Source organism: Panulirus ornatus, chromosome 69, assembly GCF_036320965.1.
Source record: "Panulirus ornatus isolate Po-2019 chromosome 69, ASM3632096v1, whole genome shotgun sequence".
Taxonomy (NCBI): Eukaryota; Metazoa; Arthropoda; class Malacostraca; order Decapoda; family Palinuridae; genus Panulirus; species Panulirus ornatus.
This window is the reverse complement of record NC_092292.1, coordinates 18,863,944-18,875,908: the sequence shown is the minus strand read 5'-3', so window position 1 is coordinate 18,875,908 and position 11,965 is coordinate 18,863,944. Positions and strand designations below refer to the sequence as shown.

General features: G+C 41.9%; 1 protein-coding gene across 2 annotated transcripts; it reads left to right on the top strand.

Annotated features, from left to right (window-relative positions):
• Positions 1-951: 951 nt before the first annotated feature.
• Positions 952-11,558, top strand: LOC139747575 (glutamate-gated chloride channel alpha-like). Of its 2 annotated transcripts, none has more exons than XM_071660009.1 (12): positions 952-1,282; positions 1,645-1,714; positions 2,307-2,377; positions 2,747-2,817; positions 4,668-4,831; positions 5,399-5,479; positions 6,149-6,231; positions 7,032-7,195; positions 8,976-9,232; positions 9,654-9,758; positions 10,347-10,392; positions 10,744-11,558. In XM_071660009.1, exons 2-12 carry the CDS (start codon positions 1,647-1,649, stop codon positions 10,912-10,914), a joined length of 1,281 nt encoding a protein of 426 aa, XP_071516110.1. In that variant the 5' UTR covers positions 952-1,282; positions 1,645-1,646; the 3' UTR covers positions 10,915-11,558. The 2 variants fall into 2 exon arrangements, with proteins under 2 accessions (XP_071516110.1, XP_071516111.1); XM_071660010.1 differs by having other exon boundaries at positions 953-1,282; positions 7,032-7,178; positions 9,034-9,232.
• The last annotated feature ends 407 nt before the right edge of the window (positions 11,559-11,965 follow it).

The following is an 11,965-nucleotide window of genomic DNA, read 5'->3' as shown; positions in this document are numbered from 1 at the left end:
TTATGTCGCTTGGTTCCCCTTTCATTTCCATACTTTTTTACTCTCTCCCTGTCTATCTGTCTATTTGTCCCACTCTCTTTCCTTCATGGGCATACACTTTTCTATTCGTCCCCTACGATTTCTTTTAAGCATAAGAATAACGCAATAGCGACCACATATCGATGTAAAGTCTCGACATTGTTCGTTGATAAACGAACCGTCTTGCTGAGGGTGGGGAAGGAGCCATAGTGAGAGCCGACACTCCACACACGACCTATGTCTGGCCTGGGCGTTGCCAACTGTATATTCCAACGTTGGTAAAGCCACGGGAACCCCGGTATCAACCTCCATCTCTGGTGAGCAGAGTGGTTGGTGTTGTAGGTGTGAGGTTACTCCGGTGTCTCAACGAAAGTCCTCCGGAAAAATATGTATCCGAGGCGAATCATGCGAGTGGGTCCCGTGTGAGGGGTTCCCAGCTCCCAAATGACGGTAAGCGGCTTTCAATGTGCAGGGAACTGCGTCAACACTGTAGGGAAGAGGAGGAGGTGACGCAGGCTGTGGTGAGATGCTTAGAGGTGCTAGTAAGAGAGAGAGAGAGAGAGAGAGAGAGAGAGAGAGAGAGAGAGAGAGAGAGAGAGAGTCGTTCTGTGGTTGCTGGTTGGTGGTGTCTGCTGTTGATATGGTTACTGTGGTTGTTGAACGGTTAGCTACCGTGAAACGAGGAGATCAAGACATTTTTTTATTGGCAGTGACCAACTCCGGATAAACTTCTGTTTTGGCTCAGTTTCTCTCGATTATACAACGCTCGAAACAAACAAAAGGGTCAACATATTTGTTCGAATCAGTACCTGAAACAATCTGCTCGTATCAATATGTGAAACAATCTGTTCGAACCAGTATCTGAAACAGTCTCGATTCGTTTTCTGAAGCTCATAAGTACACCGGATCTTTGCTCCTTTAGCGTCAACACCGACCGACGTCAGTGCTTGTGTCGACCCCAAGGACGAAAGTCCCAGTGGCGAGCTGGGCTCGGACGACGCTGTTGGACTTCCTTGTCACACCCACACGACTGGTCAAGGCTGGCCAATTGACGCATGTCTATCGATAGAGGCGACAATCATCATTCGTGCTTGCGGAGGAGGAGGAGGGCGGAGGGAGTGAGTGCCTCGGAGGAAAGGGGACCAGTCAGTGTCGCGAGAGGTTCCAGGAGGTCTTGTGGACGGTCTCGGGGCTTCGGCTTTTTTGTGGTGGTGGAGGAGGCTTGCAGCCGCGCTAGACGGAGCTGTTTGATCGTCTGCTGGTTGTGAGTGGATTTCTGTTCTAAATTCCCTCTTTGACTGATATTACAGCAGAGGTATGTTGGAGGAGATTCTTAAGTATTTTAGGTCGCTTTTGGACGTGCATAGAGGTGTGTGTGTGTGTGTATATAAATTCATTTGGATCCATATTTCTGTGCATGTTTGTGTATAGACATGGGTGTATGAATGTGTGTATTTTTTGTGTGTTTGTGTGTCAGCGTTTTAGTTTGCCTATGGAAGTATCATTCATTTGTTAAGGAATTAACAAGTAATGGGCTGACCAGGAGCTAATGACTACTTGTTGAATCTGTGGAAGGTTTATTAGTCATTTCCCCGATATGTAGTTGATCAATGATATTTTTCACAGGGATGAAGATACCAAGGGCCCTAGACAGGGATCAGTTCGGCTCCTGGGCGTCTCCTGTCCTCCTCCTGTGGTACGTATTTGTTCCTTCTGTCCCTACGACACGTACCTGCCTGTCCTTTCACAGTACCTCTCTCTCTCTCTCTCTCTCTCTCTCTCTCTCTCTCTCTCTCTCTCTCTCTCTCTCTCTACCGTTTGAGTCTCGCGGTCGTCACATTATGCAGAAGCGACGCAATAAATCCACATAGGAGTTCGTCGCTGCTTCCAAGTTACGACCCCATTTAAGCGTCGTGATGTTTGCTGTTCCATCGGACCTGCATTCCATTTCCCAGCCTGTATGGTCGGGTTTTAGAGTCCCATGTCCTCATGGGATTGCCACTGATTATGTCTGTAAACACGTAAATTTTCCACTGGTGTAAATGATAGTAAACTGTGATTTACTTAGATTTACACTTTTGATAGTATTCACGAGTGATAATGCAGGTTTAGAATGTGATAGTAGAGGGTCATTAAACCGCTTCTGTTTGTAAGTATAAGTTGGTAATGTGTTTTATTGCTTTTAGTTACTTATAAATAACATTTGTTAACTTTTGTTTACTTTTGTCTCGATCGCTTCTCATACATGGTTTTTCTTTGGTTGTACGTGGTTGTGTGGCGTTTGGCAGCGTGGTAGGCGTAGATGCCCTGGACCTACGTCCCCCAAACTACGACAGTCACATCCGGCCCCAGGGCCCTGGTAAGTTCCCTGACTCCGCCGTCTTTCCATTGTGATTAACGAGTATAAAATGACATCTTTTTTCCGGTGATCATACATGGAGTATGATGGGATTATCTGTCATAGCTGATCACATTGCTTAATGTAATCAAAATATCTTAAAGTATTTCGATTTCTTCAAAATCAAACATTTCCATGTTTCTGTAGGTATATGTAATGATCTTATTTATCTTTAAAAGACCCTTTTGAGATTGACCTTCATGTGTTTAAATGTGCTTCTTGGGTCATGTAGGTTCAGATCCTGTACCTGAATTCCTGCACTGTACTTTGTTAGTAGGATTCCGGTAGGCTCTTATGTACAGAACTTTGTCTTTTTTTCCTATACTGCAGAAGGGGGTCCCGTGACGGTCGGCATTTCTATGAGGATTAACGCCGTGAACTGGGTCGACGAGAATAATATGGTGAGTACCTGCACCCCCTTCCATGTATACTCAGATGGCAAACATCATCGTATGTGTAAATCTTTTGTATCATTGTATGTACGCGTAGTTTTATCATGTTCAATAGTCATGTCTTTCCTTTCCTTCAGCAAGTATTATGTATGTATATAGCTTTATATCTCTTATAAGTGTGTACACATATATGTCAGTTTAGATAGATCAGGCTTCGAGCCCACTGTACGTACATGACCCTGATATGTATATATGCTGGGAATGTATGTACACTGTGTGTGTGTTGATCATGTTTCTTTTACCTTCTGGTACATAACATTAACAATGCATCAAGTAAAAACGATTTTGTGCTCGTTGAATATACGTTTCCCTTTCTTTAAAATCTCTCATTCTTTGTGACCAAAAGTGTAATCTGCTCTCTGGAGTGGAATGGCCGATAGATCATGCATGAAAGTTCCATTAACACGCTTTCGGAACAGCTTTGTGAGCGAACTCGAGGCTGGTATTGGAGACAAGGATGACGTATATCTCTCTGGGCCTTTACACCGCTAAGGCCCTCGGCTGATTTATTTATTTTTTCTAACTTCCCCTCACGTAACCTGGCTAGCGTATAGATGTGGTCTGTTGATATGTCTGATCTTTATATAAGTATTTATGATTGTTTTAGAATTGTGTGGCTACTATTTGTGACTGCTATTTGCGTGTTTACGGGAAGAGAGGAGATATACACTGGTGTCGCATCGTCTCTCAATATTTTGTTTATGTACCATGACTTTACTCCTATGTGTGTGTGTACATATGCACAATACCCCCAACCTAAGCCAGATACCCATTCATCAATCAGTCCAAAGGGAGAATGAAAACCTAGGTTGACTGTGGGTTGACTGATATGTGTATATATGAGTGTGTCTGACGCATGCTTCCGCGTGTTTGTAATCGTAATCTGCTTTAATTATATAACAAAAAACGTACATTAGATAAGAAAAATATCAAACGAACAGACTAATCTTAGATACATTTCAGGGGAAGAAATAGCAGGTGACATGTTCGCATACATCATACATAAACCCATAAGTCACTTACTTCGCCTGTTGGCAATGTAGTCTCTGTGATTCATACACCATAATGACCTACGCTGTGTGTCCGGGTTAATGCAGACACACAGGATAACCAGTGGGAGTGTTTGCACTGCTTTTAGCCTTCATGTGTGATCAAGTAGTCCAAATATTTTGACAGTGGTCACAATTCTCGCCCAGTTTTCGAGTGCATTAGGGAAGGGACCTGTGCCTAAGTATGAAGCACATAAGTAGAGAGGAATTCCTTTTCATTACTGATGAATTGCACCAAGATTTAGCCATGTACTTTTCCTCAAGAGTCACAGCTATGGTTTAAGTTTGGAGTTGTAACACTCGATCAATATTGTTTTTCACTCTAAAACCTAGTCTACTGGGGTGTTTTCGATACCTCGGCAAGAGGACATTTTCTCTTGTGTTTTTAAAGAAGAAATATGGCAAATGTTCGTGGAAGGTGATTGACGCCTTGAGTACAACGACTTGATTCCTGAAGGACACCTATCGAACTGCTTGAGTACATCAATTGTATCCCTTTGAGTACGAAGACCATAAATACGAAGACTAAGCCCCCTGATTAGTGTCAGGTCACTGAAGAAAACTCTTTCTTATGGACACAGTTTTTCCTCTGTTGTTCTTAGGGTTATATATATATATATATATATATATATATATATATATATATATATATATATATATATATATATATATATATAATATAAAGATAGATAAATCTATTACACATTTTTTCTAGTTCAGAGATACTGACGATGAAAATGTACGATGCAGATGGTGGGGATTGAGGTATACTTCCGTACATCGTGGAAGGACCCTCGACTGCTCATCCCACAGGATCTCTTCGTCAACACCACAAAGGACTTCGTCCCCCTCTCCAGCAGCCTTCTGGATGATCTTAACCTCTGGCTTCCGGATCCCACCATCGAGCGAGTGCAGTCAGTACAAGAGTGATGTCTTGATGGTTTGATATGGGTGGTACTAGGGGGTTCAGTGAGTACATGGATGATAATGAGTTTTCAGTGAATACGTGGGTAGTATTGGGGGTCTCGTGAGTAAATGAGTGGTGACTGGGGGTCCCCTTTGAGTCCATGAATGATGCTGGGTTGCCCAGTGAATGTGGAATTGGGAGATAGCATGAGTAATGAAGAGGGGTTTCATGAGTAAAGGGGTGATACAAATGGTTTAGTGAGTACATGAATAACACTAGAATTCCAATGATTGTAACGATCATATTGTGGGTCGGGATATTGCTATGATATTTTCAATGATCACTTGCTCCAGATTCATCTGCAGAAATTAAAAGTCAGATGTACATCAGCAAATTTCAAAGTCAAAAGTTTATTAAGATGTTTGTATCAGAAATGCTACACCACAGTAATCAAAATATTGTTGACGTTCCCAAGATTCCTAGAATCTACAGGTATATCTGTGATTCTCCACAAAGATCATTCACAAAGAATCGCATCTTTTCAACCACGTTAATTTGACTGAGTCTATCTCAGAGAGATTCATTCAGCCAGCCTCATCCAGCCGTTCAGTGGGATTCGACTCTACAGAGATGGGAAGATCCTCTGGTCTAAGCTGTGAGTTTATACCTTTTAACCCCATATGTTTTACGTCATAAGATACTGTCGGGATATTATCCACACCATGATAGTGCTCTGGGATAATTTCGGTTTACCAGCCATTGTAACCCATTTGCTGGAGCTACAGACAAGTTATTCTACGGTTAATTGAATCACGTCGTCAAGGTGAGAGCTTGTTGGGTCATGTAGCTCTTTTTCCTTTCCCCTGTAACCCATTTTAGTTTCATTTGTACCCGGAATCATTCCAGAGCTGCTCCTAGTAAAGTTAAAGATACCTCAATAAGGAGTGCTGATTTGCCTTGTCTTTCATACTAGTATATCTATCTGGTCCTTAACTGACATCGTCAACATCTGTAGTTCAACCTTTTCTCCTGTATTTTCGACGTGATCAATCGATACAGCTCTTTTCAGTTAATATAGCCACCCTTTTCGATACCATTCTCTCCTCTACTTCATCTCTTGATAGTTTCAAGTCTAATTCTACTTCTCCCATCTCCTACCACCTTATCATTGATGAGTTCTATTGAACAGCTGATATCTCTAATATCTGATATGCTATTCCTTTCTTCAAGATACGTCTTTTGTTTATATCCTTCTCTCTAAAAAGTAAACGTAACAAATATTTTTTTTTACGTTGTTTCTCACCGTTTTCTTTTCGTTCTGTAGGTTCATCATATCGCTGGGGTGTCCCATGTTCTTCCACGACTTTCCCTTCGACAAGCAGATATGTCCCGTGGACATAACAAGTTGTAAGTGTCCTGTCCTAATGTTAACTACCTCACTACCATCTCTTCTAACTACTGTATCGTGGGGATATCCCTTGTCATTTTAGGGAAATAACGCCGGTGTTTACCTCCCGGGGAAACACCTATGTCAGAGTAAGAAAATAACGTCATTTTTTATTGTTTTATCGTGAAAAAAATACATGGGAAATAATATAAGTACTTGGGAGGTAATAACCTCCGCCATTATCAAACGTTTGTTATATCTATACTTTTTTATCTTGATAAAAAGATGTCTAGATCTCTTAATGATGTAGTGAGAATTCATAATATATAAAAGTTACGTACATTCTCCACCCACACAGGTTATGTAGTGAGTACATACAGGTATACGTATGTGATTGTCTTGATACACTACTATGGAAGAACACTATCGTGGTTATGATGATAGTTATGAGACACTTTATGACATTTGAGACATATAGTTTAAAGGAACATGACCGATATGCCTTTAATATGTTTCAAAGGAGAGATATAGTATACTACGTTCTAGTTATCTATATTTTGCTTTCATCTGTTGCTTTTACTTTTTATGCCTTAAATTAAGTTTTGTCTGCTTCTCAAACTTTTAAGAAGCTATTTGATAAATTGTTTTTAACTTTTAGATATTCCGATGTCTGTATTCCCTCTAATACTTTGGTTTTTGTTGCACGTATTTCTAAATTCTACTTTGTATAACTTTCAAACTTTTTTTCGATTTGCCTCTGAATCGTCCGGGTCTTTGTTCACGAACTCCATTTCTCTCTTTTCCGACATGGCTTCGCCAGATTACTTTGGCACCGACGACATGAACTTCGACTGGCATGGCCTTGGGGTAACAGCTTCCGAAGCAGTCCCGAAACTCCTGGGTGACTACCACTTCTCCTTTCAGCAGGAGAACGCCACCGCCTGCGTGGCTGAGGACTTCGTCAACAGTGAGTTCGATCTTCGGGTACATTAAAGGATATCCGTGCATAATCCTTCATGAGTTCGACACTCAGATGCGAAACTAACCTGGTCTTCGAGACTCGTGAGTTCGACTCTCGGATACGAAACTGTTCTCGTATTCGTCAACCGTGGGTTAGACTCGTGGGTACAAAGCTTTCCCAGTCTTCCTAAACCGTGAGTTTGACCCAGGTTCAGAAACCCGGAGGCAGACAATAGTTGAGCGTAATGGGGGTAAATCCAGTGAATCTAATATCCCTACGATAATCCATGTCAGATGTTCAAATATTGAGAGCGAGGAAGTGAACTAGGGTCTCGAATCCCGTATTCCTTCCTTCCCGTTTTGTGTTTAAAAAGACCAGTGCAATTGCCTGATATCAAATTTGCTTTTAGTAACTGAAATATAGACTTAGTAATACACGTCTCGAATATTTTTTCATTTTGATTTCATGAGTATAAAGACGCGTAACTCTGTTGAAGGAAGGTGTGAAGGAGGAACAGAGTCCAGCAGGATGTTATAGAAGTGTGGAGGTTCGAGATACCAGGGGAAAGTGTCTGGAAAGCGATAAGAATGAAGAAAAATGTGAAGTGTATCGGAATCGAAGCGATCAGAGAATGTTTGAATGTTGGCCGGGTTGATTAGAACAGATGTAGCTATAAACTTTTATATCCTATATTTGTTTATCCAGCCAGAAAGATGTGAAAGCTGTAACATCGAGAATGCGAAGTTACCTTTCATGAAACAGTTTTCATCGTTTCGTGGACGGAAGAGAGTACAGTGTTGATGAGTACCTATTCCTTCTAGAGGAGCTCGCCTTACCATGCTCCCGTGTGGAGCGCAGTCTCAGAAATAACGAGGACCTCATAGAAAGGGATTCTGAATTTACATGAAGATAGGGCACTTGTCCAGTGTGACTCGGACATCGCCCTTTTGCATACTGATGCATCTTCCCTCAGTATGATGCCAGGGGTGCAGGACTAGATGAGACGTTGGTAGGGAGAGGTGAAGGGGAGATTAAGTGTAATGAAACGAGAAGGAAATGGGTTATTAGCATATGAAGGGAGACGCATGTATATGGGTAGTCTGATTAACTTTGGTCCAAGAATTATGAATTCAATTGCGGTATTTTAATCTATGTTATGGTTTGTTTACCTTAAGGTCTGTGTTTAGGGCCAAGACATTGATATCTCTTTTATGGTATTAGTTGATAACTGAAGATGGGGAAGTTCACACTGTAAATGACATTTCTCTGTGGATTACCAGACAACTATTCAAGAACTTTACGTAAACTAAAACCTATCTGCTTGACTACATGTCAGTAATTGTTTATCTTTTTGATTTGTACATATCATCGAAGTGTTAAGTGTATGTTTGTTGAATGTCTGTTGTATACGGATGCGATATGTCTTTCTCTCATTACTGAGGATGAGGCAATTTGATTGGTTTGGGAGTGCCTGAATGTGTTTTGGATTTGAATATATAAGCATATTCAGAGATGTATTTCTGTGTCTAGGTATAATCAGTCTCCTAGTACAGGTGTTCTCGCTGCCTTACTATGACTCCAAATGTCATGAGGACATGTGCTTTCTTGTCTTCCATCCTCCCATCATAATGTCTTTCTCTACATAGCTGATTGGTTAGTTGCTTGGGCTTTAGACCTATCAACTGCCAGAGTCGGTAAGGTCCCCAACGTCATATCATAACCACAAATCGAAGATCGTGAACACCTTCTTCAGGTATTCGTGATAATTCTAAGACCATACATCCTCTCTCGCTACATCTACAGCTCTTGTGCACAACTGTGAGACGTCACATCATAAGACCCTCACGTCTCCCACCTGCAGAGGAATACCCGTGTCTGAGATCGACTATGGTCTTCACCCGCCGGTATAAGAACCACCTGATGGGGGTGTACGTTCCGTCTTCGCTCTTCGTGCTGGTGGCCTGGGCTTCGTTCTTCTGGCCCCCTGACGCCATCCCTGCTCGCACCGTCCTCCTCATCACCTCCCTGCTCACCATCATCTCCATCTATGCCAATGTACAGTGAGTCTTCATCATTGTTTTTCCAATTTGACTAATCTCCCCATCTGTTACTCTACAGTGAGTCACCATCACTTCTCCCTCACTATATCTTCCCCTCTTTCATTTTTACAATATGTCTCCATCCCTTCTCCCTCACTATACATCTCTTGTCATCTTCTTCCTCATCATTATCTCTTAAAACACAATCGAACTATCATTTTCACATCACTAGCATCCACTCCACTACAATAAAGTCGCCATCAACTCCATCATCACACCTCCACCTCAGTACACAGTGAATCACCATCAACTCCTTCCTCACCATCAATCTCACTTCAGTGTTACAAGTTAGCCGTGACGTAACATCTAAACTATCATGATAGTGACTACGACTGTAAAACTGAATGAATCTTACACTGGTAACACTACTTTCATCTACCAGGCAGCTGACGCCCTCCGCCAACTACACCCGGGCTGTAGACATCTGGTTCTTCGCGTGTATCTTAGCTGTGGCGTCTGCTCTCTTCCAGTACGCTGTCATCCTCCAGTAAGCTCACGGTGACTCCTTTGTGGCGTGTGGTACCATCATCCCTAAGGGATGGGAGAGAGAGAGAGAGAGAGAGAGAGAGATTACTAGCCCCGCGTATCTCTCCCGCGTTGACGTAAGAAGCTATTGAAAGTGGCTGAAGCAGCCGTGTGTGGGATATCCTCACTCCTTTTTTATTAGCATTCTTTAAAACCAGGATCAAAAGGACCCAAGCGAGGAATTTTTGTTTTACTCGAAGATTTTATTTGTCCGTTTCTGGCGCTATCTCGCTAAGGCGGGGGAAGATGAGCGCGATTGGAAGCCAGACACTTTACTGTGCAATTTTTCTGATGTGTCACTGGCGGTTTATATACTTGCAACATGTGTCTGTGTCTGTCTGTCTATTTGTATTTGCCATACATGAAAAGCTAGATAGATATTTACATGTGTATTCAAAATGCTCAGCCGTAGTAACATTACCGTTCGTAAAGAAATCTTTATTGTTTGTGTGATTCGGCAATTTTCCCTCGGCATGAACAAGAAAGTGTCTGGTAAGTTTCTCTGTTATGATGACATTGTCAAAGATTCTTTCTTTTTTTTCCCCCCTAGGCTGAGGGTACGCCAGCCAGCTCACGGTGTGTACCATGTAAAACCTGTAAGTATGTTAGACTTGTGAAATGTTTACTATTTAATGTCTTTCTTAAAACAAGCGTTCATATTGGCTGTCTGTACCAATGGCTGATTTACATATCGAAAGTTGCTTTTTTGAGATTATGAATGCAACGGATACTTTACCATGAATCGTCCCAGTCAAAATGTTAATAATCATATAATTATATTTCAATCGTAATTTTTACTCTTTGGATTTGTGATTCTCACTAACACAGTTCAGTTACCTCTACTGGTCTCTGGTTCTTGTAATCTTCTATCATACATTTCCCATACATTTCCTGTCGTACATTTCCCATACATTTCTTATCATACATTTCCCATACATTTCCTGCAGGCCTATGTAGGGATAGCGGGCTGGGTGGAGAGATCAGCCCATCGCTATGGTCACAGGGATGGACAAAAGCACTGGCGCAGGGCGGAGCTGCGCGTGGAGTTAGGCGCAAGGCTCCTCTATCCTGTGCTCTTCCTCCTCTTCAACATCCCCTACTGGATCAGGTACCTGTGAGGCGCCGCTGGAACGGTGATCCGCGGACGCTGAGACTTGATTCGCTAGTCGCTCGCAACACCTCTGGAATCATGTGTCTGCGCCAGGACAGTGTCATACCCACGAGAACTCCAGTCCGGTGAGAGGCTGTCGATATCAACCCTTATGCACACATACGCAAAATGGACCAGTCTATAGCATTTCCTGCCTAAAATGTATAGATGGAAAGGAAATTCTACAATGTTGATACAAGGACGTCAGATGTCTCAAAGGAGCATAATGATACGTAGGATATTTCGACCAGTTTGCAGGCTGATGGTGTGATATAAGCCTTAAACGCTAGCAAGATAGTCTTCGTGAGGAAGAGCACTGTAAGGCACTATAGTAATGTGAGAGAGTAAGTCTGGTTCGACGTTAGTAATGTATCGTGTTGTTATACAGATGGGTTTAAGATGCATCTTAAATGACCCTCTTGAGTTGGGTACCATACTTGAAATATAATTCTAAACCATCTGTGAATTACTTTTTTGGTTGTCGCTAGTCACATCCGAGATAATAGAATTACTTACCCTACCTCAACCAGATGAAAATGTTATCTATGTTAGATCTTACCCACTGTAAAGCTTTGCTTGTATAGACTGAGAGATATATGGTAGACAAGTATTTTCCTTGAAAACTCAATTTCCACGACCATATAAGTTTCGTGTGTGCACAAGAGAGTGTTGAACTAGCTCTGTGCTACAGAGGAGCTCTGTTCTTTGTCCTATGAGTGTGTTTTTCTCTTCTGTCTCTCTGTGGAGTCAACACCTACCACATGAACTTGGTAATGTAATCAACCCTCCCGTGTGTGTTGTTTTGCTCTGCCCGTCGCTCTCTCCACATGAATGGGGTTTTGTGCATATATGTGTGTGTTACTGTCTACGCATCTGTATTTGTGAATGTGACTTTCTGTATATGGGTATGTGTCTGAATGTACTTGGGTTTACAGCCATAGTTATATATATATGTGTTTTTGACCAAAAGTATGCATCTAAATGCATACACAAGTATGGAAACACTATCAGCGGATGCA